General features: G+C 42.7%; 1 protein-coding gene and 1 long non-coding RNA gene across 2 annotated transcripts; one reads left to right on the top strand and one right to left on the bottom strand.

The window, feature by feature from the left end:
- Window positions 1-1,053: 1,053 nt before the first annotated feature.
- Window positions 1,054-2,137, bottom strand: LOC147428752 (uncharacterized). Its single transcript, XM_086497768.1, has 2 exons — window positions 1,383-2,137; window positions 1,054-1,301 (listed from the first exon to the last, which is right to left on the bottom strand). Exons 1-2 carry the CDS (start codon window positions 1,995-1,997, stop codon window positions 1,209-1,211), a joined length of 708 nt encoding a protein of 235 aa, XP_086353894.1. The 5' UTR covers window positions 1,998-2,137; the 3' UTR covers window positions 1,054-1,208.
- A 179-nt stretch (window positions 2,138-2,316) lies between these two features.
- LOC147428751 (uncharacterized) lies at window positions 2,317-26,180 on the top strand. The gene is made up of 3 exons (XR_015186083.1): window positions 2,317-4,132; window positions 10,175-10,231; window positions 24,856-26,180. It is a non-coding gene; the product is annotated as an uncharacterized LOC147428751 (long non-coding RNA).

The raw sequence follows: 26,180 nt of genomic DNA, 5'->3' as shown, positions 1-26,180 counted from the left end.
CATTTCCATAAATAAGGTAAGCCGAAATTGATAGCCCAAAAAAATTCCAAGTCTGTTTTCATTTTGCAATTTTTGTAATAATTCGAGGAAATTAAGTGTCTCAAGATATGTAAGTGTCCCATTACCAGCCTAGTGCTAAACATTCCTGGGTAGAACTTTAAGATTACCACCACCTCAATGAGCATTGAACAAACCCACCATCACCTTCTTCATTATGATGCTAACAACCAATGCGACTGATGACTCTGTTGTTCTCCTCATGCTAACATGTTGAGGCTTGCCTTAGCGAGGAAAATCTCCCTTTGATGCCCCCTAGTCCACCCATTATGGCAACTCTTTCATGTACTTCGTAAGTGAAATAAATTTTGATTGTTCAATATTAATAGTGGTGATGAACTACTCTTCATATAATAAACTTTTATTTGATCATGTGAAAAGATGAAAAGATAAAGGGGGTGAAGATTGAGTATTTGAGTTTCGAACGTATCAATATATCCACTTAAATTCTTACCTTATCCTTGGACTTCTTTCCTTCCAATTAAATGAACCTTCTAGTTTATCCACGAAAGTACACCTTTTAACTTTTAGGATAGCACTTGGCATGAAATGAAAAGTTTTTGCGAAAATCAAGTACAAAGTTTCTACTAGCGAAAATTAGAAGGTCACCTAGCAGAGGTCTTTTGTATCACTTGTTGGTATTGGAAAAAATATGTCTCGGGTTTCAATTTGGCTGCTATTAATGAATAGAGTGGGCAGGCCTTACTATTAATTAGTTTATCATGTTTTTAATATAAAGGATACAATGGTCCTAGAAGACCAATTAGAAGGCCATACTTGTAGCTCATGAAGCACGACTCTCGAGCTTTTGATCCCCTTGTGCTCTCTCAAAATTTTGTAATCATAGGGTAAGTGTGCCATATCATGATTCCTACCCTATTTTCAAACTTCGATTTCATGGATACAAAGTTTTCTTATTAAATGGACTTTCGCATTAAAAAGGCACAAACCCGGGAATTGGAAAAGCTTTTGACTGCCAAGAATCAAGTGCACACCTTTGAAAAATGAACTGAATGGTAATGTAAATTTCCAAAAACTGTTTTGTTGTAGTATATACAGGCCGTAGCCGGTGTGACCTTATTCTTGGCTACTGTACCGATCACGTCTAACCACAAAAATGCACGAAGAAACCTAAGAAATTAGCAACAACGTCAATACTTTGCGATGATTATCCCAACTGCTGCTGCAATGGCGATGGTCACAGCCACATTGCGTGCAATTGCATTCGGCGATGCGAAGCTGCCCTGCAGTTCCACAAATCAACAAGATTAGTGAAGAACGGAGAGAGAGAGAGAGAGAGAGAGAGAGAGAGAGAGTATACATACCGAGGGGGGTGTGGCGACGGTGCTATCCGGAGAGGCGGCTGGGGTAGGAGCGGAAGAAGGGGCCGGAGGGGAGGTGAATGGAGCGGCAGAAATTGGCACGGGGGCCGCCAAGGGGGCAGTGGGCGGAGAGGCAGGGGAAGGAAGAGGTGTGAATGCGGATGTCGGGGTAGCTACCGGAGGCGGCGTTGCTAACGGAGGCGGCGTGGCCACAGGGGGTGGCGTCGCAACGGGGGGAGGAGTCGCAGAAACAGGGGGCGGCGTAGCCACAGGCGGTGCAGGTGGAGGGTTGGGAACGGCGGGAGGCGGCGAAACAGGCGCAACTGGAGCAGGCGGAGTGGTGATCTCCTGCGGGGGAGGCGCAGCAACTACTGTAGGTGGCGCTGGCGGAGAAGCCGCCACTGTGGGTGGCGGCGCTGCTGTGGAGGTGGGTGGAGCTGGGGGTGACGTCGTAGTCGCTGGCGCTGCTGCTGGCACCGTTTGTAGGAATCTCTCGCGCGGGTGGCCGCCACCTGTTGCTTGCACTCCACATGATGATTTTGCTACGCTCAGCGTTAATACAATAGTGAGCACGAGTCGTACACACATCATCGCATGATGATCCCGCCTCGTCGACATGCTGCAGGTGATCGACCTGTGCTGCCTGCCTAGGCGCAGCTTATATATTGATTGATTCACTGCAGCAGCTGCAGCTGCTTGCTTGACGTCGACTTAGAAGGTAGTATAGATCAGTACCTGATCGGGCAGCAGCAGCCAGGCCCTATTATAACTCCTTCTCAATTCATGCATCAATATGGGTATTGGGATCTAACCACCAATGTGACATGAATATTGTGTTCTCCTTAAGATACTGCTGGAAAGGTGAGACGTAGCGTGCGGGGGTCGCGGGGCCTGCCGCCTGTGGCCCGTGGGTGATCGATGTCATGTCAATGCTGCAGTGTCTTGTACTGTGCAGTTGAAGTGTAGCTGCGGCCTACCCTTTAAAAGTACGTGGCCAGTGTGGCATCTGTGTCTTTGAAGTTTGAAGTTTGGGGGCGGTCGGCCGCTTTGCTGTAAAAGGAGCTGGATGAGAAAGAGCGCTGGAGTCTGGAGTCTGGACGCAAGAGCGCCGATAGCTGTCATTAGAGGCAGTTCATGCGCTGCGCCATGTAAACATAACTGAAGGAAGGAAAAATGAGGAGGGTTTGTACGTTGTAAGGTCTGGATCGATGTGGCTGCGAAGAGCCTGTCCAGATGACTAGATAGATGGGGGCATATTGAGAGCAACAACTAAGCAGCCCACTTTACAAAACTAACATATAAAGAAACATCTAATAATTGATTAATTGATAGCTGCACTCGTAAATTAAATAGGACAGCTGGGGAAAAACTGCTACAGCTCGACACGCCAATATGGTATGTGACGGACCACCCTCCAAACGTACTCGCCCACGTTTTCATATAAGGAGCTCATAAGTTATATCAACACAATTGTGAGAGGAAAAGAAAGAATTGATCCGCCTGAGAATTTAGAAAGATTAATATAATGTTGAAATGTGAAGAATTTCCTCTTTACAAAAGCATAGAAAGGAATTTTCCCGAACATCATAGTTACAGGCTTCTTATCTTATGAAAATGGAGATTACATCGACATAATAATTAGAGAAGTCTAATTTTCGATTGATCAGATGCCACTTTCAAGATCAATTGCAACGTTGCTATACTAGCTAGCTGATTGGGATGGGATTCTAGTAGCCGTCAAGGGCGAATGGCGATTGACGAGATGCAAATGCTTGCAAGTAAGACAAAAATTATGTGCCTCTGGAGTCTGCAGGTGATGAACTGGATCGATATCGGCAGCTAGCTGGATTCAGGAATGCGATCGCTGCGCCTATACAAGACAAGATTCCTGACTTGCTGCCAACTCCATGCAGCTTTTACAATGTAGGACCAGGGAACTGGAAGTGGCGCAGCTATACGTACGTGCAGCTTCTAAGGCATAATAATCACTGGCACCACGCAGCTTTACCTGTACGAATCACGATATTCAGCAACCACAGCGCCAAGCCTCTGCACATGATCAGTCGTCCCGAATGACGATCCAACAATTTTTAAATAAGTGGGTGGGGCTGTCGATCCATTGCCCAATAAATTTGTCTCAAACCTCTCTACAGGGCTGTTTTCTCTTCTTTTGCCTTCGACAATCGATCAAAACGATTGGCCCAGCTGCTCAAATGATAATCACATTTTTGAGAAAAAATGCCCCCCCACCATCGGTGTTGGAAAGGTAGTCACATCACACATACAAAGTTGGTAACACCCATCGACCTGGGCCCATGAGCCTTGAACCCTCAACCTTGACGTTACATTATGAAGGCTCATCAAACTCATCTGCCTTGAATCCTCAAACTTGAGGTTACATCAGGAAATGATCATCCAGCTATTCATTAGCCTTGAATCCTCAGCCTTAAGGTTACATCACTAAGGCTCATCCAACTGAGCTATGTTCTTTGTGTGATGATAATCACATTGAATGCTAAATCTAGTCTTTTAATGTCCACAAATGTGAAACTAATCTCAATTACGTGATACCTTGGTTGTTTGCTTGCATTGATGGAAGGACGCAAATGTGTAAAGTCTTTGCCAAATCAAAAGCAAGGAATTTGAAGCCAATTTTGACCATCTTGGATGTAATTGGCTTCTTGGACATCAACTGATACGATGAACTTCTTTGGTCCAAGGTGACTCTTGGGGAATGCCACAGCTACATATACGTAATTTCTTACTTAAATTCCTCTAATTCCAAGCCCCCACTTTGAAAAATTAGTATTGCCTTCTATTCATATGTGCAATCCATGTGTGGATAAGTTGCATGGCCCATGAGCTGTACATATACCTTAAATTTCATCGAACATTAATTTTTTCTTTTAGTGTATATTGATAGATTACTAGGTAAAAGATGATGAGACTTTTGAGACCATAAAAGTAGTTTAATGACATAAGCTTTTTTGTACAGGTAGCACCTTTGCCATTGCACCTCTATCTTCAATACTTTGCCATTGCACTTCTATCTTCAACACTAGTTTGGCAACCTAGTAGGACATAAAAGTGTCCTTTCAAGGTCTTGGAAATTAATTGGGTTGTTGATCATAACCTATGGTTTTTAAGACACCACAATTTTTTCTGGGAAATACAATTAGCTAGAATTATATCAATTTTCCATAATTGTTGACCTATTATCGACGTTTCTACACCCGTGTTTATAGTTACCACTATGAAGATGTTTTCATGATGTAGTTTTGTCCTTGACTTGCATATATTTCCATAGAAATTCTCAAAAGCATTGAAAGGTACCAAACTAAGACAGTTTTGGAGACAAGTTGTAGAGTAGTAATCTTGCACACATGAGAACACTAGCTCCCACAATACATTCTTTACATTCGATTGAAATAATACTAACTAATAGCCAGATTATACATCACTACAACACAACATGGAGATATCAACGCGCGTATATCGACAAACTTAGCAGGCGTCGCTATACGCGTCGATATGAACGTCGATATACGCGTGGAAAGGCTTCGCTTCCCACGTGTATATCGACGTCTATAGCGACGCGTATATCGACGCGTATAACGACGGAAAAAAAATTGGGAAAAAAAGCGAAACCCGCGAGCAGGGGCCATTTTCGTCGCGCTCTGCTCGAATCTTGACCTCCACCTGCTGCGCAGGTATTATGTCCCCCCCAACCCCTCTCTCTCTCTCTCTCTCTCTCTCTCTACATCGATGTAGAGAGAGAGAGAGAGAGAGCGCGGTGTGTGTGTGTGTGTAGGAAAGAGAGAGAGAGAGAGAGAGAGAGAGAGAGAGAGAGAGAGCGGTGTGTGTGTGTGTGTGTGTGTGTGTGTGTGTAGGAAAGAGAGAGAGAGAGAGAGAGAGAGAGAGAGAGAGAGAGAGAGAGAGAGCGGTGTGTGTGTGTGTAGGAGGGAGAGAGAGAGAGAGAGAGAGAGAGAGAGAGAGAGAGGTGTGTGTGTGTAGGAAAGAGAGAGAGAGAGAGAGAGAGAGAGAGAGAGAGAGAGAGGTGTGTGTGTGTGTAGGAAGGAGAAGGAGAGAGAGAGAGAGAGAGAGAGAGAGAGAGAGAGAGAAGTGTGTGTGTGTGTGTGTGTAGATAATCAAAGAGAGAGAGATAGAGAATTAATGTATGCTTAGGAAATTAAAATTAAAGAAAAATAATTAAAGAGAGAAATGAAATGTTATATTAACGTCTTCGAAAGACCAAAGTGACCTATGAGACATGAGACAAGAAAGTTACAATGTGATGGATCTGATACAAAGTCAGAGTAAGAAGATGACAAAATAAAATATTATGGAATCCTAAACTGCTGAGTATGGACTAAACGGTTAAACGGCCAGCTAGCTGGGATAGGTAGATCATAGGAGATCCAGCAGCTGTCGCTGGCGGATCTCATCAATCTCCTCCATGGTCAGTAGTCTGACCGGGCGTTATGCATGTCGAGCCAAAGTGACCTAGCTAGATCCTCTGATGCAGCCTCTGTCGATGTTGCATGTGTAGTCCTCCGCAGTCGTGGACGTCTAGATCTCCCTAGCTCAGTCGCTCGTTCGATCAGTAGAGAGAGAGAGAGAGAGAGAGAGAGAGAGAGAGAGAGAGATAGGAAATAGAGAGATAGAGAAAGAGAGTTTTATATATATATATATATATATATATATATATATATATATATATATATATATATAGAGAGAGAGAGAGAGAGAGAGAGAGAGAGAGAGAGAGAGATAGGAAAATAAGGAAATAGAGAGAGAAAGAGAGATAGAGAGAGCGAGATCGAGAGAGAGAGAGAAAGAGAGATAGCGAGAGTGAGATCGAGAGAGAAAGAGAGATCGAGATCGCTTTTTTGAGCAAGAACCATGCAAGGCTTCTGAATCTTTCTCAAGTTGCTCATCCATCTCCACATTATCTTCTAGCTTGGACATGGAGGCCCCGTCCGGTTTACAATCACGTAGAAAACTTCCATGGCTTGTGCTTTCATCAAGTGCGGCATTGGAAAGCTTTCTCTGACAGGCTACCTCGGAATGGAGGCAAGTGGGTTCGTAGACAGAGAAGAAACTATGGAACTAAAAGAGGCAAAGGGGTTTTGTCTGCTACATGCATTGCCATGTACACCTAGGAGTGCACGTATGTGTCTACATATAGGATTTGACCAATAAAGACGAGATTTTGACCCGGTGGTCCTGATCTCCGTACACCTTTGGACCGAGGTGTACGGAGATTGGGCAAGACTAGAGAATGCAAAGTAGTTTACATTGTGAGGAGTATATTATATATATATATATATATATATATTAAAACAACATTCATAATCATTGTAGATGGCAACGTCATCAACTAACATGGAGGAAAAGATTGCATGCTCGTGCACGCTCTGCAAGTATCAAATCCTGCGCAAGCGTGGGATATGTAATGAGCATGTGCATAAGTACGGAGAGTTTGCTAGAGAAACCGTACAGAATCTGCGAAACGACTCCTATAGAACGGGCATTGATTTTCGTGACATTGCACCTACATCTGAGAGAGAGAGAAAAAAGATTATGCGTGAAGGTCCGACCAATATAGAGCCACGGATGGAATTAGAAAAGGGCTTACAGACAGAAGACGACGGCATGGAGGAGATGCTGGATGCCTTCTTTCAGACAAGCGAGGAGAACGCGAACGAAGCAGCACCAGAAGCCGTGCGCCTATCTCCTGAAGACATGTTGAGGAAGTTGGCACGTCAACCAATCTATGAAGGCGCCAAAATATCTGTGCTTCGTACTTGTCTCGCGTTTTTGAATCTTCAGTCAGTGTACGGGTGGTCAGATGCAAGCGTCACTGCTTTGTTTAGGTACGTAATTTACAAAAGAGATTTTCCAATTGCAACGGTGATGTGCTCGGAGAGCTTTTTAATTTAATGTAGCTTAAACAGGTTATTGCGGGAGCAACTTCACCCGACTGGCAATGAAATGCCCCCCTCTAGGCCAGACGCAAAGCAACTTCTGACCTCAGTTGGCTTGGACTACAACAAGATTCATGCATGTCTAAATGATTGCATTCTTTTTCGCAATGAATTCGTAGATTGTCTGTCGTGTCCTAAGTGCAGAGCAATGCGCTACAAACAAGATGCAATTGGCGAGACAGTGCCAGCTAAAGTGTTGCGGCATTTTCCTATTATTCCTAGGATAAAAAGCATGTTTCATTGTGGTTCCATTGCAAAGTTGATACGAGGGGTGCCGAAGAAAATGAACCTGGCCATGCGAGAAAAGATCATGAAGTTCTGTATACTAAATTCAGCGCCGATGCAAAAGGAGATTGCATCTGTTAGATGGCAATTAAAACTAAAGCCGACCACGAATTAAACCCCTAAAAACCGGCCAATGCATGTTGGCTTACAATAAAGGGCAAAAAAAATGGACAAGGGCAGTGCACGGGTGAGATGGCTAGCCCATGTGTCACAAACCCCGGGCTTCGAGGTCCTGGGTTCAAAACTGGGTGATGGGGGGTACATTTTTTGTGCTGCTCAGGTTTAATTTTGCCCTGATTTTTGGGTTGTGCAGACTCCGGTCCTCATGATTATTTGACACCCCCCTTGTCAGGTGGGATCAATGGTCCCTATTAATTAGGGGCAGCGGGATCGATTTTACATTGTTCGATGGCACAAAGTGAGCCCCATGTAAACTCAATGTGAACATCAAGTAATCGACAAGTGATCCCCGTGTAGACGTAATCACCTTGTGAACCCACCCATTCCAAAGTGATCAGGGTGTGGCAGCATGGCCCCAACCATCCCAAAGTGATCTCCAAGTGAGCACAATGTGATCCCCACCCCGTCATTTTTGCTATATGATTTTGTGTTCTCGCTTTCATCTAGTGACGTGTGATGGCTTGATGGGAGAGTCATAGCCTACGGTGTGGTAGGTGGTGGGTTCAAGTCCCGGGGGCATGACTCGGTCGGGAATCATTTTATTCTTGAGAATAAATGGACAGTCCACATCATCCAGAGATTGCAGACCATCACGGACCGTCAATCGCACATGACAAGGGGAGAGTCAAATTTTCCAGAGGAACTTCGGTCTTGCACATTCAAAAAGAGACGCTTGCACTTACAGCACGCACATGTTGGGCATTCGTCCACTTTTGCGTTCAATTTTCCTATGGGCCCGCCATTAAATTGGATTTTGTGATTTGTTTCACATTGGCAACGATCGATATTTTGTGGCCTATGACTCATTCATTCGTCCAAAACATGGCCTTGTGCTGCTTCCTGCTCTCAGCATCTCAAGTTTCAACAACGAAGGCACAAATTTGCAAAAATTAGAGCAGGAGGTAACTCCCTCCGTGACACACACACACACACACACACAAGCACAGACACTCACACATACACAAACAAAATCAGATACACATTCAACCATGCATGCTTGACTCGTGTGCATTCATCATACATTATAAAGTTTTGGTCACCACAGACATGCTTCATGAAAATTTTGTTTACATCATTATGAACTAATCATGAAACTCGTCCCAAAACTTCCATGCATCAAGTGATTGAGGATAGATATTGTGATTGTGCCAGGATGTTGACACCACCCGTGGCTTTTAATGCGGGCATGCGAAGAGCAAGGCAAGGGCAAAAGTCCACCTCCACTCCACCAAGTTGGGCAATCCATGCCACAACATTGCAAACTGGCCTCCACAATGATCTTGAGGAGTATGTTTCTCTCTCACAAGAGAACATCTCTCTTGATAAGTTCTCTTGCATGGGGATGATGGATGAATCGATGGCCACTCCTCCAAAAAAAGGCATCAAGCCAAAGATTTTGCAAGTTGAGGATGACCATTCATCCTCTATGCTTCAAGACTCTTCCCTTCCGCATGACAGTCTACAGGAGGATATGTCTCCTGAGGACATGACTGCACCAATTGCAGACACTACTACACTATTGGGGGACACCCAGGGGACCACAAAAACTACTAAGGGCATCAAGCGGCCAAGAGCATTCGTTGTCCATTGGGATGATAAGAGTACCCACACTTTTGTGAGTGTATGAAGAGACCTGGATGCACATCAGAAAGGAAACTTCCGCTCCAAAGATTGGGAGGACCTTACCTTTGCACTAAATAGGGATGTCAATGGCAGCTGCAATCCAGAGCATTCTCAAAATTGCATTGACTTCTTGAAAAAAGCGCACAAGAAAGAGCTCAACAAGGAGAATTCCTCCAGTGCATCCCCTAGTTATTGGCCGCTCTTCAAAATGTATGATGCATTGTGGGCCAGGAATCCAAAAGCAAGAGGGATTGTGGGTGCCTTTGACAGTGACAGTCGTGGGGCTACATCAATAGCTTCACCCATGGACACTCCAATTGATGGTGACTACCAAGAAGATGGAGCCTCATCTCAAAATCCGCAAGTGGATCCCTCATCTATTGAAGTAGATATTTGCGGAGTCTACGGAAAGAAAGCAAAGACAACAAAGTCCTCGCTTGGGACATTTACAAAGATAGTCGGGACTCAATTATAGGGGCTCTCTGAAGCATTTACAAAGGCATAAGAGAATGAGTTAGTTGCATTTTGCGAGATTGAGACGGCTCGCATGGAGCATGGTCTCAAGATGCAACAAAACTATCTAAATATGTAGTATGAGATTGCGAAGCTCATTGCTAGGCGACATGAGTAGTAAGTTGATGATTTGTATGAAGTTTTGTTTTTTATTTTGGTTTGTTTGGTTACTAGTGTCTAACTCTACACATGATGTGTTCTTTTCAGGTTTTCTGCATCTCTTGTTGTGAGACGATTTTCGCGCTTGCTCCATTGATAGTCCAGGTAAACTATTTCATTATTCTTGTTGTCTTGTCGCCTATGTCAATATGTCATAAAATCTGATATCTAATTAACCCAGTTGATTTTCTCATATTGAACTAATCATTTAATGTGGGGAAACAAGAGTTAGAATATAGACATGTGCTTTTAGGTCTATCTTAGGATGAGACCAAAGGGAGAGAAGGGGCAACGGATCCAAAAGGGAGATGCTCTATCAAAGCGTAATGACCAGATAATGGATCTTGAAAGAGCTTAGGGTTAGCTTCATTAAAGAACTCCAAAGGTTAGTGTTAAAGTACTTAGACCTAGGACCTTAGGGTATTTTAGACCTAGCTTGAGGTGCTTGTTGTGCTTGAGCTGACTAAGATACTTATCATGCTTGAGCTGACTAAGGTGCTTGTTGTTCTTGATGACTAAGGTGCTTGAGGTGCTTATCATGCTTTATGATTAAGGTGCTTGAGGTGCTTGTCATGCTTTATGACTAAGGTGCTTGAGGTGCTTCATGACTAAGGTACTTGAGGGGCTTGTGGTGTTCCAAAGTCAACATGATCCCTACCAAGAAGGGGACAAGCCCTAAAGCTAGGGGCATGAGAGAGAACACGCACACACACACTTAAGGCAAGCCCAAGACTCGAGGTAATAAGGACACATGTCAAGCACCTACACATGCTACCCTCATGTAGTGCCTAAAGCCTATTGGTTGGCCCTTAAAGGAGTCCAATGAGAATTTACTTTGTTTAATTAAATTATCAAGCATTATTCAAGCCCTCTCTCTCAAAGGGGTAAGAAGGACACTTGTCCTAATGCTACCCTTTGTTGCTTGATATGCAAAAAGCATGTGATTGGCTAAGCTTGAGGAGGTCCAATCGTGTTCAAGGAAGACCTAGAAGGGGGGTCGACCCAAGAAAGGAGGGGGGTAGCTTGACCATAAACTCTCTCTCACACACTCTCACACATTCTCATTCTCATAGTGTGTTGTGCGAGAACTCCATCTCCTTCTCCAAGCTTAAGAAGTTGAGAGCCTACACCAACAACTCGTGGATATGGAATGAAAATCCAACCAAGAGCCATGCTCCAAAGTGCAAGCTTACCATCTTCTTCATCTCCATTACTATGCTACTATGCTATGCTAAGCTACGAGACTAATACAAGTGATGAGTCTATTTCTTTCTCATATGTTACTTCTTCTTCCTCTTCCTTTCCCTCACTCCCTACTAGCTCTCTCCACCTTTGAAGATGTTTGAGGTCTTGGGATTGAGGCCTGGGATATGTTAATGATTTTGCAAGTTAATTAAGGGCATAATTTTGGTGTATGAAGTCTACCATCCTATATTGCATCAACGAGGTCTCAAACGAACAAAATCTTGTATTGTACCAAGTCTCTCTTTATGGGGGAATCTATAACAAAACCTTTTGGAGGGGGGACCGGATCCACATAAATCCGGTCCTCAACTGTTGTCGATTTCTCTAACCCTTTCTCTCTCTCTTTTACAAGTATTGTTCATGCCAAGCTAATTAGGTGTAATGTTCATTTTGCTACCTTCGATCAATTAATCTTCTTATGCTCTTTAAGAATTCTCTTTGAGGAAATGATCACTATTATAATTTCAATTTGCGCTACCTTCGATCAATTAATCTTCTTATGCTCTTTAAGAATTCTCTTTGAGGAAATGATCACTATTATAATTTCAATTTGCGCTACGGGCAATGTTATAGCCATATTCCATTACATTGGTATCAAAGCTATTGGTTTCTCTTTTCTTGCTTAAGAAGAGAGGTCCTTAAGTTGTCCATGAAAGGTTGGACCTGTTCATTGCAAGAGGGTAAGTGGGACAGGGATCTATTATCTTGATCAAATAAGGATAGTGAACAAAGATATTGTAAAGACAGCTTTTCACACAATGTTTGGTCTTTATGAATATCTTGTCATGCCTTTTGGCTTGACAAATGCTCTGGCCACATTCAAACACCATATGGATAAAAACTGTATGCCCTCCTGCAAGTTTACTAGAGTGTTCTTTGATGATATCATCATCTACTCCAATTCTCTCGAGGAGCATAAGCAACATCTCTAGGTAATCTTTCAAGCTTTGAGGGAGAATAAAATTTTCATTAACCAAAAGAAGAGTGAATTTTTCCTTCAAAAGATTCAAGACTTAGGTCACATTATCTCTCGAGATGGTATCCTTATGGATCTATCAAAGCTAGAGGTAATAAAAGGACGTCCTAACCCAGGGAATCTACATGAGCTACGAAGCTTTATTGGTATGTGCGCATACTATAGACACTTTATAGAAAAATTCTCTCAAATAGCAGGACCAATACATGACTTAACAAAAAAGAATGTTAAGTATGCATGGACTACTAAAGAGAAAAATGCTTTTGATTAGCTTAAACAAAATCTTACCTCCCAACCAATGCTTACACTATCTGACCTCTCAACTCCATTTGAGGTCCAATGTGATCTTGTAGACATTGCCTTGGAGCAGTCTTGCTCCAAGAAGGGCATGCCATAGCATATGAAAGTCGAAGACTCAATAACGATGAACGAGTGTTGGGCATATGTGAAAAAGAGCTACTAGCTGTTCTACATGCCCTAGACACATGGAAGCACTATCTATTGGGGACTCCATTCATCTTACAAACAGACCACCAAGGTCTCAAGTACTTCATGATGCAAACCAAGCTTTCTGACAAACAAATGAGGTGGATGAATTTCCTTCCGCAATTCAATTTTCATATTACTCATATTCTAGTAAGCATAATCAAGTGGCCAATGCACTATCATGACGACCAAGGGCAAATACGGTGTCTGTAGCAACTCACAATGATCTATCTTCCATGATAGATGAATATGCTAATTGTAATGGAAATGGCCTAGAACTTTGAGAATAGTGGAATTAAGAGAATTAGAGTGAGCATTTTCATGACACTACTTTGAGAACAAACACGGTGAATTCAATTAGCAATAGAAACACGACCATTATACTTAATTAACTTGGCATGAAAAATACTTTTTCAAGAGAGAGAATAAGAGAACATGACAACAGTTGAGGACCGGATCTATGTGGAGCCGGTCCCCCCTTTAATAGGCTTTTGTATTATAGATTCTCCCATCAAGAGAAACTTGGTGTTGGAATTAGGGTTGCAGAGAAACACACACAGCTTGGAGAAGACGAAGGAAGCTCAAGGCACACAATAGAGAGTGTGCTACTTAGTGTGCAATGGAAAGATAGATAGCCCTAGAGTGATGGGCGTATATACAATGCACGGGGGAAAAAACCTCCTAAAGAGGGAAAAAATGCCCCAGCGGTCCTAATGTGTTCACACACATCACTACCACATGTATATGGTAACAAATCCCCCCTGGAGTGATGCGGTGAACGAGAGCTGGCACATGAGTAAAGGAAGTGCCATGCCCTGAGGACATGATCAGTCCACAAAGGGGAGTAAGCCCAAAGCTTTGCCGAAAGCTTCAAGCTTCTCACGAGACAATGCCTTTGTGAAAAGATCTGCAAGGTTGTCCTATGTTGGCACATAAGCCAAGCTGATCTCTCCTGCTGAGAGCCTCTCCCTGACATAGTGGTAATGCACCTCAATGTGCTTTGTGCGTGCATGAAAAACTGGGTTCCTTGCAACTGCCAATGCGCTCTGACTGTCAGTGTAGATAGTGTTGGCAGTGTCCTGTCCAACACCCAAATCAGCCATAAGGCGTCTAAGCCATACACACTCAATCGTAGCTGTGAAGACTGCCCTGTACTCAGCCTCACAACTCGAAGTGGCCATAGTAGGTTGCTTCTTGCTCAACCATGATATACATGAACTGCCAAGCATGAAACAAAAACCACTTGTGGACACTCGCGTGTCAAAACAACCAACCCAATCTGAGTCCAAAAAAGCATGTAAGTCTGGCGGCAATGATTCCCCCTTGGGATAAAACAAGCTAAGATGTAAAGTGCCACTAAGGTAGCGGAAAATCCTCTTGACAACCTGCCAATGCTTAGACCCTGGGCTATGCAAAAATCTGTTGACCTGTGAGACTGCAAACTGAATATCTGGCCTCGTGTTGCATACATAAATAAGGCAGCCAACAGCAGTTTGGTAAAGAGTGACATCAGCAGGATTGCCAACATCATATAGACTCAACTTCAAACTTGTTTCCACGGGAGTGGCAATAGGTTTGCAATCCTCAAGTCCAAACTTACATAGCAATGTTTCTATGTAACTTTTCTGACACAAAGCAATACCACCATCACACTGCTTAAACTGTATACCCAAGTAATGATGCAACAGCCCCAAATCTTTCATCTTGAAAGTAGGATTCAAATCAGCCTTAAATTCAACAATATGTCTCTCATTTGGTCTAGTGATCAGCAAATCATCAACATAAAGAACCACAATGAGAAGTACATCACCCTCACGCTTTACATATAATGTGCTTTCTGTTGGACTGTTACGAAAGCCTCGTTTAACCAAATGAGTGTCAACTTTCTCATACCAAGCACGAGGAGATTGCTTCAACCCATACAAAGCCTTCTTACATATGCACACTTTGTCCTCTTGTCCTTTTATGACAAAACCGCGAGGCTACGTTACATACACTTCCTCAAATATGTCACCATTCAAGAAAGCAATAACAATGTCTGATTGATGTACATCCCAACCAAAATGAGCTGCCAATGCACATAGAAAATGCACAGTAGTCATACGACAAGTGGGAGCAAAGGTCTCTTCATAATCTATGCATTTTTTCTGTGCATAACCCTTTGCAACAAGTCGAGCCTTATGGCGATCAATCTCACCATCCGCCTTGCGTTTCAACTTGTAAACCCACTTCGTACCAATGGCATTTTTGCCAGGAGGCAAATCACATAAAGTCCATGTGTCATTTTCTATAAGTGCATCATATTCTGATTGCATAGCAGCCATCCAATTTTTTGAATTATGTGCTTCATCAAAAGACAGAGACTCCTCAACATCATGTAAGCTAGACACAGCCAAAGCATAACAATCTGATGCATAAGATGCATGGCGAGAGCCTGAACGAGTATGAATAAACAAAGGTGCATCCAATTTACTGTCACGCAAAGTGTGCACCAACCATTTTGGCATACCTCTTGCCTGCTCATTTTCAGCCCTTTCCTCATCAAGTACATCATGTACATCTGCATCAGTAATAGGCTGATCTAAAACATTTTCAGAAACCCCCATAGGCTGTACATTTGCCTCATTGGAACTTACATTCGTATTTCCACCACTGAAAAGAGGCAACAAAGTGTCATAAATGTCCAGTGAGCTTACATTACTGTCTCTAGTACATGACAGCAAGGGCTGAACAGAATCTTCCACAAACACTACATCCCGAGAAACCAGAATACGTTTTGTTTGTGGATGATACAACCTGTAACCTTTGCTTTCAGCACTATAACCAACAAAAATACGTTTAACAGCCTTATCATCCAATTTTTTGCACTGCACTTGTGGCACCAAAGCATATGCCAAACAGCCAAAAACACGCATGTGCTCAATAGAAGGCTTTCTATCATGCCATGCTTCATATGGAGTAATAGACTGCAAAGCTTTCGTAGGACACCTGTTAAGTACATAAGTGGCACACATGATGAACTCAAGCCAAAAAGAATGCAGCAAAGCTTGACTTTTGACCATACATCGTGCTATTTCCGTCAGTGACCTGTTTTTCCTCTCAACAACACCATTTTGCTAAATTGTATAAGGCACTGTACATTGGTGTTTTATCCCACGACTAGCCAGAAATGCATTAAATTCATGAGACATATACTCCCCCCCTCGATCGGAACGGAGGGTGCCCATAGTATATTTCGAGACATTTTCAGCCATAGCCAGAAATTGTTTGAAGCACATAAAAACTTTAGACTTTGCTTTAAGCGGAAATACCCATGCATGCATGGAGTAATCATCAATGAAAGTCACGAAGTACAGGTAATTGCCCAAGGATGGAGTTTGCATGGGCCCACAAACATCACTATGCACAAGCTGCAACCTGCATGTGGCCCAAACTGAACCATCCTTTGGAAATTTAGAACGTTGCATCTTACCCAAAATACAGCCTTCACAAACATGTTTGACAGGTGCTTCAAGAGGCGGCAAAGAAGCAACCATATCAGATTTCTGCAAACGCAGCAAACTAGCAAAATTCAGATGACCAAAATGTGCATGCCAAAGTTTTGCATCTGAAATAGCCCTTGAATTTGCAACAGCATTTGAAAACTTTTGTCCACACTTGTTATACAAAGTGAGCTTATACAGCCCACGGCACAAAAGGCCAGATGCAACAATTTCATCACCAAAACTGAGATCATGAATTGTACATCTGTCATCCACAAATTTGACTACAAGTCCAAGTCTAGCAAGTGCGGATACAGATAAGAGATTATTCTCGATCCTAGGTACATAAAGTGCATCAACAAGTGTGAAGGAACTGCCATTAGTAGCAGTGAGCACAATCTTTCCAACTCCCTGAACTGCATAAGAGGCGTTGTTGGCACAAGTGACTGAATTCCCATGAGGGACAGACTCGAGACAGGTAAACAATTCACGATGTGAGGTAATGTGCTTTGTAGCACCACTGTCGAAATACCACACATGTGAATCTGTAGCAACTGACAAGCATGCATCATGGACAGCAGGATTGTAAGTGCACTCTGCGTGAAAAGCCCATTCTGCATCAACATCAGCAACAGTCTCCTTTCACAGAAGACTCAACAATGGCTGCATTTGTAGTGGAACCAAAATTTGGAGTGGAACCACCCTCTTTCTTCTTAGCCTCTTTGGCCTTCAACTTCGGACACGACTGGATCAAGTGATCATTGGCTTTACAATAATGGCAACGCATTTTATTTTTTCCCTTATCACCAGAATTTCTAAACGAATTGATGCCAGCAGAAGCATTAGGAACATAATTTTTGCCACTTGCAGCAGAACCATAAGAAGTGGCTGCATTACTGTTACCACCCTTTCTTTGTGAAGCAATAAAATCCTATTCAACTGCAAGCTGCCTAGTCCTGTTTTTTCTGGAAAGTGACTCTTGCAACAGCAATGTGCATAATACATCAAACTTGACAACTTCTGGATTTCCTTGGGTCATAAGTCTCCAAGTACTAGCAAAAGTCTGGTAAGAATCTGGTAAGGCATCAAGAACAGTCTGCACAAGGGAACTGTCTGAAATGACTTCTCCTACAGAAATAAGTTGCTCATTGATATCCTTGACACTAGCAAGGAAAGTGTCCATATCATCTTCCTCATGCATAATCTTCGACTCCAGCTCTTTACGCAGCAAAGCAATTTTAGCCTCATTGCGACTTGCATAAAGACTATCCAAAATATCCCAAGCCTGTTTTGCAGATTTTGCTGAATGGATGTGAGGAACAATGGTACGCTTCACAGACAATGCAATTAATGCATGAGCCTGCGCATCCTTAACATCCCAACAAGATTGTTCTACCATAGGCAAAACAACTCTAACAGCTGCAATCCTTGCAGCAAGACCTGCAACATCCTCAACATCGCCTACATCCTCAGAACCAGGACGTACATCAATGCCCTGCACAATGTTCTAGACACCCTTTGACACAAGAACATGTTGCATCATATAAGCCCACATAGGGTAGTTGTCCCCATCCAACCTGTCCTCAGCAGCAAACATCTTGAACACATCTATGTTGTTATTGTCAGCCATGGTAAATGCTGCACCTGATGTGAAAACTGCCCGAAAATAGGAGAAACGGAGCGGGAACAACCTGTGCTATATAGCACAAACCGTAGAAGACTGAAAGGCACCTGTTATGCAAAAAACGGCACTGACAAAAATTCTGCACAAAATGACGAAATAGCCTGTGCAGTACTGCCTGTAGTGGAAACGAAGGCCGAAATGAGCCCAAATAAAAAATCTGAGTAGACCGAGCTGTTTGAGTTCACCCGAAATATTTGTCAACCTACAAACGCTTGCCAAAGCTCACTAAAATTGGAGAAAGTGAGCAGGTGTGTACTAGAGCAGCTGGCGACTAAGCCCGGGAGGACGCAACCTGCTCTGATACCAATTGTTGGAATTAGGGTTGCAGAGAAACACACACAGCTTGGAGAAGACGAAGGAAGCTCAAGGTACACAATAGAGAGTGTGTTACTTAGTGTGCAATGGAAAGATAGATAGCAATGAAGACGAAAAGCTTCATGCATCATGAGCATAGCATAAACTTGAAAAAGCATTAACCATCCCCGGCCTCAGTCCCAAGGCCTCAAACACCTTCGAAGGTGCAGAGAGCTAGCGGGAAATGAGAGTAGGAAAGAGGAAGAAGAAGTAACATACAAGAAAGAGATAGCTCCTCACTTATCATCACTCTTCTTGTATAGCATAGCATAATAATGATGATGAAGAAGATGGCAAGCATAAGCATTGGAGCATGGCTCTTGGTTGGATTTGCATTCATAGCCAAGAGTGTTGGTGTAGGCTCAACTTCTCAAAACAAGCTTGGAGAAGGAGATGAAGCTCTTGCACTTTGCCAAGCAAGAATGAGCATGTGAGTGTGTGTGTGTGAGAGAGTATACCCCCCAAGCACACCCCCAGCTTGCTTTGGTCGACCCCCCCCTTGTAGCTCATGATGGAAGTTGATTGGACCCCTACAAGCCTAGCCAATCACATGCATAGTGTAGATCAAGCAACCATGCTAGCCTTGGAACAAGTGTCCGCCTTTCCCCTTTGAGAGAGAGGACTTGATGAATGCATAAACAATTAATTAAATTAGATGAATTATCATTGGACCTCTTGAGAAGCCAACCAATAGGCTTTAGGCACCTTATGAGGGCAACATGGAAAGGAACTTGACATGTGTCCTTGTTGCTTCTTTAGACAAGACTTGACTTGTGTGAGGGTGTGTGTGTTCTCTCTCATGCCCCTACAATAAGGGCTCCCCCCCCCCCCCCCCCCCCCCCATGAGTAGAGATTGTGATTGACTTTGGGAACACCTTAAGCCCCTCAAGCACCTTAGCCAGCAAGTATGACAAGCACCTCAAGCTTGGGCCGGGTTCCCACCTCAAGCACAGCCTTAGCTTGCCTAAGGTCTAAGGACTTTTAACACTAACCTTTGGAAGGTTTTTAATTAAGCTAACCCTAAGGTATTTAAGCTCCATTAGCTAGCCTTGCTCTAGGTCCAACCATATTCAAGGAAGAGCTAGAAGAAAGGGTCTGCCCAAGCAAGGAGGGGGTAGCTTTACCATATGCTCTCTCTCTCTCTCTCTCTCTCTCTCTCTCTCTCTCTCTCTCTCTCTCTCTCTCTCTCTCTCTCACACACACACACACACACACACACACACACACTCATTCTCATAGTGTGTTGTGCAAGAACTCCATCTCTGTCATAAAATCTAATATCTAGCTAACCCAAATGATTTTCTCATATTAACTAATCATTTAATGTGGGAGAATAAACGGGAACAAGAGTTAGAACAGATACATGTGCTTCTAGACCTATGTCAGTAGGGGACCAAAAGGAGAGATGGTTGTATCTCAATAGGGGTCCAAAAGGAGATGGTCTACCAAAGAGCAATGTGTAATAAGTGCTTCTAGACCTATCTCAACAGGGGGCCAAAAGGAGAGATGGTTGCATCTCAATAGGGATCCAAAAGGAGACAGTCTACCAAAGAGCAATGTGCAATAAGTGCTTTTAGACTTATCTCAACAGGGGACCAAGAGAAGAGATGGTTACATCTCAATACGGGTCCAAAAGGAGGTAGTCTATCAAAGAGCAACATGCATCTAAGGGAGCTTAAAAGACCTTAGGGTTAACTTCATTAAATACCTCCAATAGTTAGTGTTAAAAGTCCTTTGACCTTTGGCAAGCTAGGGCTGAGCTTGAGGTGGGAACCCGACCTAAGCTTGAGGTGCTTGTCGTGCTTGCTGACTAAGGTGCTTGAGGTGCTTGTCATGCTTGATGACTAAGGTGCTTGAGGTGTTTGTCATGCTTGATGAGGAAGGTGCTTGAGAAGCTTCGTATGCATGGGGGGTAAGGTGCTTGAGTCAAAAAGAGACCCTACAAAGGAGGGGGAAAGCCCCAAAGTTAGGAGAATCTTTGACTTAACCTCCCACTCACCCAAAGGGCACCCTTTTCTCAAGGGGCACATAGGACACATGTCAGACTCTCCCTATGCTTAGCCACATGGTGTGCTTGAATGCTATTGGCTAGGCTAAAGAGGGGTCCAATGAGCTTCTAGTTCCATTTAACAACATCTAGATATTTTCAAGCTCTCTCTCTCTCTCTCTCTCTCTCTCTCTCTCTCTCTCTCTCTCTCTAAGGAGTAAGGAGGACACTTGTCCAATGACTACCCATGTACTTGAAATGCATGATGCATATGATTAGCTAGAGGGAGAGGGGTCCAATGAGCTTGAGGCATGAGCAAAAAGTAGAACTCGCCCCAAGCAAGCAAGGGGTGTGCTTGGGGGGTATACACCTCTCACACACTCATTTTGTGGATTCATTCTCACTTGGTGAAAGTAGAGGAACTCCACCTCCTTCTCCAAGCTTGTGAGAAGTGAGAACCTACACTAACACTCTCGGCTATGAAATGCAAATCCAACCAAGAGCCATGCTTCAATGCTTAAGCTTGCCATCTTCTCCATCTTCATTACTATGCTATTATGTATGCTAGCAAGAAGAGTGATGATAAGTGAGGATCTATTTCTTTCTCCTATGGAATGTTTCTTCTTCCTCTTCCCTACCCTCATTCCCCGCTAGCTCTCTCCACCTTCGAAGGTGTTTGAGGCCTTGGGACTGAGGCTTGGGATAGTTAATGCTTTCTACAAAGTTTATGTTATGTTTGTGATGCATGAAGCTTTCCATCTTCATTCATCACCTAGTTCACAAGGAACACAAAGATTGTATTGTACCAAGTCTCTCTTGATGGGAGAAACTATAATACAAATGCCTATTGGAGGGGGGACCAGCTTCATATGAATCCGGTCCTCAACTATTGTCACGTTCTCTAAACTCTCTCTCTTGCAAAAGTATTGTTCATGCCAAGTTAACTAAGTACCATGTTTATGATGCTACCATCAATTAAGTTCACTCGCTATGCTCACAAAGTAATCTCACAAAAGTGCTTTATCTAATTTCCTAATTTCGCTACTCTCAAAATTCATAAGCCGTTTCCATTACATTGGTATTAGAGCATTTGGTTTCTCTTTTCTTGCTTAAGAAGAGAGATCCTTAAGTAGCCTATTAATGGTTGATTTTGTTAATCATATTAGGGTAAGTGGGACTGGGATCTATTATCGGTTTTGTTGATCCCACTATGTGGGATATGATGCACACCTTGAGAGCTTTGGTTTTAATAATGGAGTCTTTTTAGAATTTCCTACGGCTTTACCACGATTGAGCCATAAGAAGTCCGAAAGGAGCTATCCCTCGGCAACTCTGCTATGTTATACCCACTCCACTACTCTCTATAATTAACCAATTCGAGCTGTGGGTGTAGATACTTAAGTGCCTATTTTCAAAGGCTAAGAGGAGTAGCAACGAAGGTTTCGAATTGCCAAAGCATACACTAAATAAACACATTAGTTTAATTAACATGGCTGACAATAACCAAGAGAGTAGAATGAACATTGATAACTTTGATTTTGCACATGAAGGTGCTAATGATGATGCCTCAATGTCTGTTAGTTATCTTGTTACTAGGTTGCAACAAGCTATGGGCAACCCCGCTTTGCAAGCCAAAGTTACTCAACAACTTCGTGCTTATGGGATTTCCTTTCCTCTCTAAGAGGAGAGAGAGAGATTAGGAGGCCTCTTGATGAGACCCCCAAAAGAAGACTCTCTCCGATACGACAGGAGGAATCCAAAGAACGAGAAAGTAATGAATCCCTAAGTTCCTTCAAAGATGTGGCTCCACAAAGACGGCGGACTATACAATCGCCAACTCCTCCCAAGAGGACATGGTTAACCCATAGTCCTTCTCCTCACCACTCCAAAAGGGAAGAGAGGAAACAAAGGAAGAAAAGGGCAAGAAAAAAGTCACGCTCTTCTCCTTCTTCTTCTCCTTCTTCTTCACCTTCCTCCTCTTCCGATGAAACCTATGGCTATTCTCCTAGAGAATACAAGAGGGGAGGACATCGCAAATCTTACCCTGCATGGCTAAGGTCACAAAAGTTCAAGAAGTTCAAAGAGGGAGGAAAGAGTATCTCTTTTCTCACCTATGATGGCACCTTTGGTGCTACAGATGGCTTTCATCCAACAATTTGATGCGGCCTTTGGAGACAAGGGCTTCACGGAGTCCTCCAAGCTACACCATGTAGCTATGCACTTCCAAAAATCGGCTCGTTAATGGTGGGCTAGCCTTTGTGGAAATGGCGAAGCCCCAAAAACATGGAAAACTCTACGAGTTTCCATCATGAAGCAATTCCTTGCAAGTGATGCAAATGACAAAGTGCTCACTGAATGGCGGAGTTTGAGGCTTCTCTCTCATGAGTCTATCCATAAATATGTGGACAAGTTTTGGTACTTACATCTCAAGGCTACTGTCTTGCAAAAGATAGACTTTGCCAAGCAAAAGCAATAATTTTGTGTGAGACTACCTGAAGATATGTCCGAGTATATCAACTCTCAAGGCCTAGGACTATCATTGAAGTGATTCACCATACTATGGTCATGTTATGGATAGGGAGAAGATGGTCCTAATGTGTTGTATAGAGTAAGGCTATGGGGAGTAATCATATGGCACCGTTAGATTGCACATCTACATCTAAGGGCTCACAATGAGTGTACAACTTGGAAACCCCTAAGTGGATTGTATAAAAGAGAGGGCTCCCTCTCACTTGTTTATTATTCTAATGGAAGATTCACAAATACGCACAGGAGCGGATGAGCACCCCTGTGTGGGGGAGATTCAACCCCATGCTGCGTCGCTCTCCTCCATCTTCATCTCTCTCTCTCTCTCTCTCTCTCTCTCTCTCTCTCTCTCTCTCTCTCTCTCTCTCTCTCTCTCTCTCTCTCTCTCTCTCTCTCTCTCTCTCTCTCTCTCTCGGCATGGCATCCTCGCTCTAGAGGAGTGTGCAGATTCGTGTGCGAGACGCTCTCTTCTCGGTAGACCGACCACCCGCTTTGCAACAGTGGTATCAGAGCCAGTCTACGTCCTCTTCGACATGATGCTAGCAACCAGTGCTTTTCGGCCACAAAAAAAACACGTCGTTTTGGCTTCGCATAGCAAAAATCTGCACTTCAGTGAAACACAAAATCGTCACAAATTTCTATTTCAAACTCGGAATTTAGTGTTTTGGAGTTGTTTACGGGGTATATGGCGCGTTTCAGAGCTGTCTGGCGTGTCAGATTTTGAAATTCTGCACAGATTTCATTATTTTGCAGATCTGCAGCAGCGATCCAATACTCTGTCATAAAGATAAGTATTTTCTTTTACATTATAAATGTATATACAAATCACATGCATGTATATAAACGTCATCACATCTCTAAACTCTTTCACGATTTTACTCTTGCTCGTGTGTATGTGTGTGTGCGCATAAGCAATTGCATGCAAGCCATGGAAGCTTGTAAAGAGGGTGGCTATGGCAACTACTCTCTCTAAATTATTTCATGTGTGTCATAATTTATCTGGAAGGTGTAGAAATTGTAGAATTGTCTCCCTGAATTGTAGATTAATGGCTGCATATCCATGTGTATGTGTATTAAGAAGTATGCATGTGATTAGACGTCACGAGTAGTAGGGAAGCGCACTCGACATAGTCTTGTAGAGACATTTTTTTGGCTATAGCGTCCAAACGGCTTTGATCTTCTCTTAAATCCTCTTAAGAAGAGACAAGAAATGTCATTATGAACAATTTCTGTGTTCAGGGTAAAGCCAAATTCTGACTAAAAATAGGTATTTTCCTTGAAATACAATCTGCTGTAATTTTTGACCACATGACCAACTACGTAACTTTGCACCCTCGAAAGAAATAGCAAGAGGTGCCCATATACGACAAGGGGGTGCATATTTAAAGTCTATATGTATGTGTTTAGGATCAATCCTTATGACCCCTATAGTCTATGTAGGAGATAAGCCATGTATGCATCCCAAAATTGGAGGTACATTGTCTTCAAGAAAAAAAAAATACACATTGAAAATTGGTTAAGTCCTAGAGAGGCTACATTGGAGGACCCTAACCGAGGGAAAATGTTTGACCAAAACATCTTAAGAACTTATTATACATGTAATTATCACTTGTTATGTCAAATATGGAAGTGTTTCGACGTCGTTTAAGGGCCGATTAGAGTGGGGACCGCTTTTACAAACACATAGAGACTAGTGAAGAGTCTCCATGTACTTGAGTAGTCAATTGTAATGAAAAAGTTTCACGATTGATGATTATAGATCTTTTTCAATCAAAAATTTGATGTATTTATTTTTCAAGCTCAGCATTGTCTTGAGACTTGTTGGACCCATATATCTCAATAGGTCGTTATTAGCTCAGTCGGAACACATACGATCTTATATGTCACGACCGTTGATATCAACAATCCATTTGTCTATGACACATCTTACTAAGGTCACAAATTGACATTTAATGTTTCCCAGCTTATTGTTGTTTTCAATTTTAGCAGAATACAGGTTCCACATCACGAAGTTATTTTCTTTGCCATATCCATGTCATGTCGAGATAACGACATATACGAGATTGCTTGCACCTTAAGGTAACTATTTTTCTACTTTTTCTCTGTGCTTCAATAATTTAAAATAGTGGCAGCACTCTTTCTTGTTTTGCCAGCTTGGTCATGCTACCTACATGGTATTGCCACCATATGGTCCGAATTCAAATCCTTTGGCATGCAAGTGGTGCTCTCTGCTACACGATAAATTCTTTTGAGTTTAACTCTTTCTCTATCCTATCATAATGTACATAGAATTTTGCACATATCATCACGGATGCTTTTGTCTTTCCCATGTCCATTGGTCACAATACACAGACTCGCTGAATGAGGCAATGTACATTATTATGGCATTATTTTTGGTGGATTGAAGTGGAATGATATTAACACATGTTAGAGCTCCTACACCTGAAACAGGCCGGACTCTCCGATTTTTGAAGGTGTTTTGAACTTTTGGTTATGAAATACATGTGTACTAGAGTGCCTATGCGTGGTGAGGCAGAACTCTCCGTGGATGATTTATACGTGGAACTGGCCCACCACATTTATGGTTGATTTGGATGATTGTATTGGTAAATTGGGATGATGATATTGGTTGATTTGGATGATGACATGATTTGGGATGACGTAAGGATGATGAATGATGGTATGATTTGGAAAATAGTTGTGACCAATGTTGCCATTCTAAGGCAAGATGCATATGTGCATATTCTCATGGTATGGGACACCAGAATATGTCATATGTGTTGACAAAAACTCAAGCATCCATCCATTATGCACTCTTGCTTTTATTCTAGCACTAAAATTTTAGAATGATTTGCTATATTGTGATGCATATGCAAACTATACTAAAGTGCATATCAAAGTTGTCTAAATATATTACTACTGCTGACATTCTCAATTTCTCTCCATTTTGTTACTAATCTTTTTGGTGTCTACCTAGTCATTGTATATTGCAGGCTCATCCTCTCTGATTGGTACCTTCCAGCAGCGTAATGCTTCTCACTTCCTTGCAACTGAGGGAAATTGCTTTTCCAACCCTGGAGTATGTTATGGATAGGGAGAAGATGGTCCTAATGTGTTGTATAGACTAAGGCTATGGGGAGTAATCATCTAACACCGTTAGATTGCACATCTACATCTAAGGGCTCACAATGAGTGTACAACTTGGAAATCCCTAAGTGGATTGTATAAAAGAGAGGGCTCCCTCTCACTTGTTTATTATTCTAATGAAAGATTCACAAATACGCACAGGAGGGGATGAGCACCCCTATGAGGGG

Source organism: Adiantum capillus-veneris, chromosome 23 (assembly GCF_014529385.1).
Source record: "Adiantum capillus-veneris isolate H3 chromosome 23, ASM1452938v2, whole genome shotgun sequence".
NCBI lineage: Eukaryota > Viridiplantae > Streptophyta > Polypodiopsida > Polypodiales > Pteridaceae > Adiantum > Adiantum capillus-veneris.
Note: the sequence above shows the minus strand (reverse complement) of the source record. Positions and strands in the feature narration are given on the sequence as shown.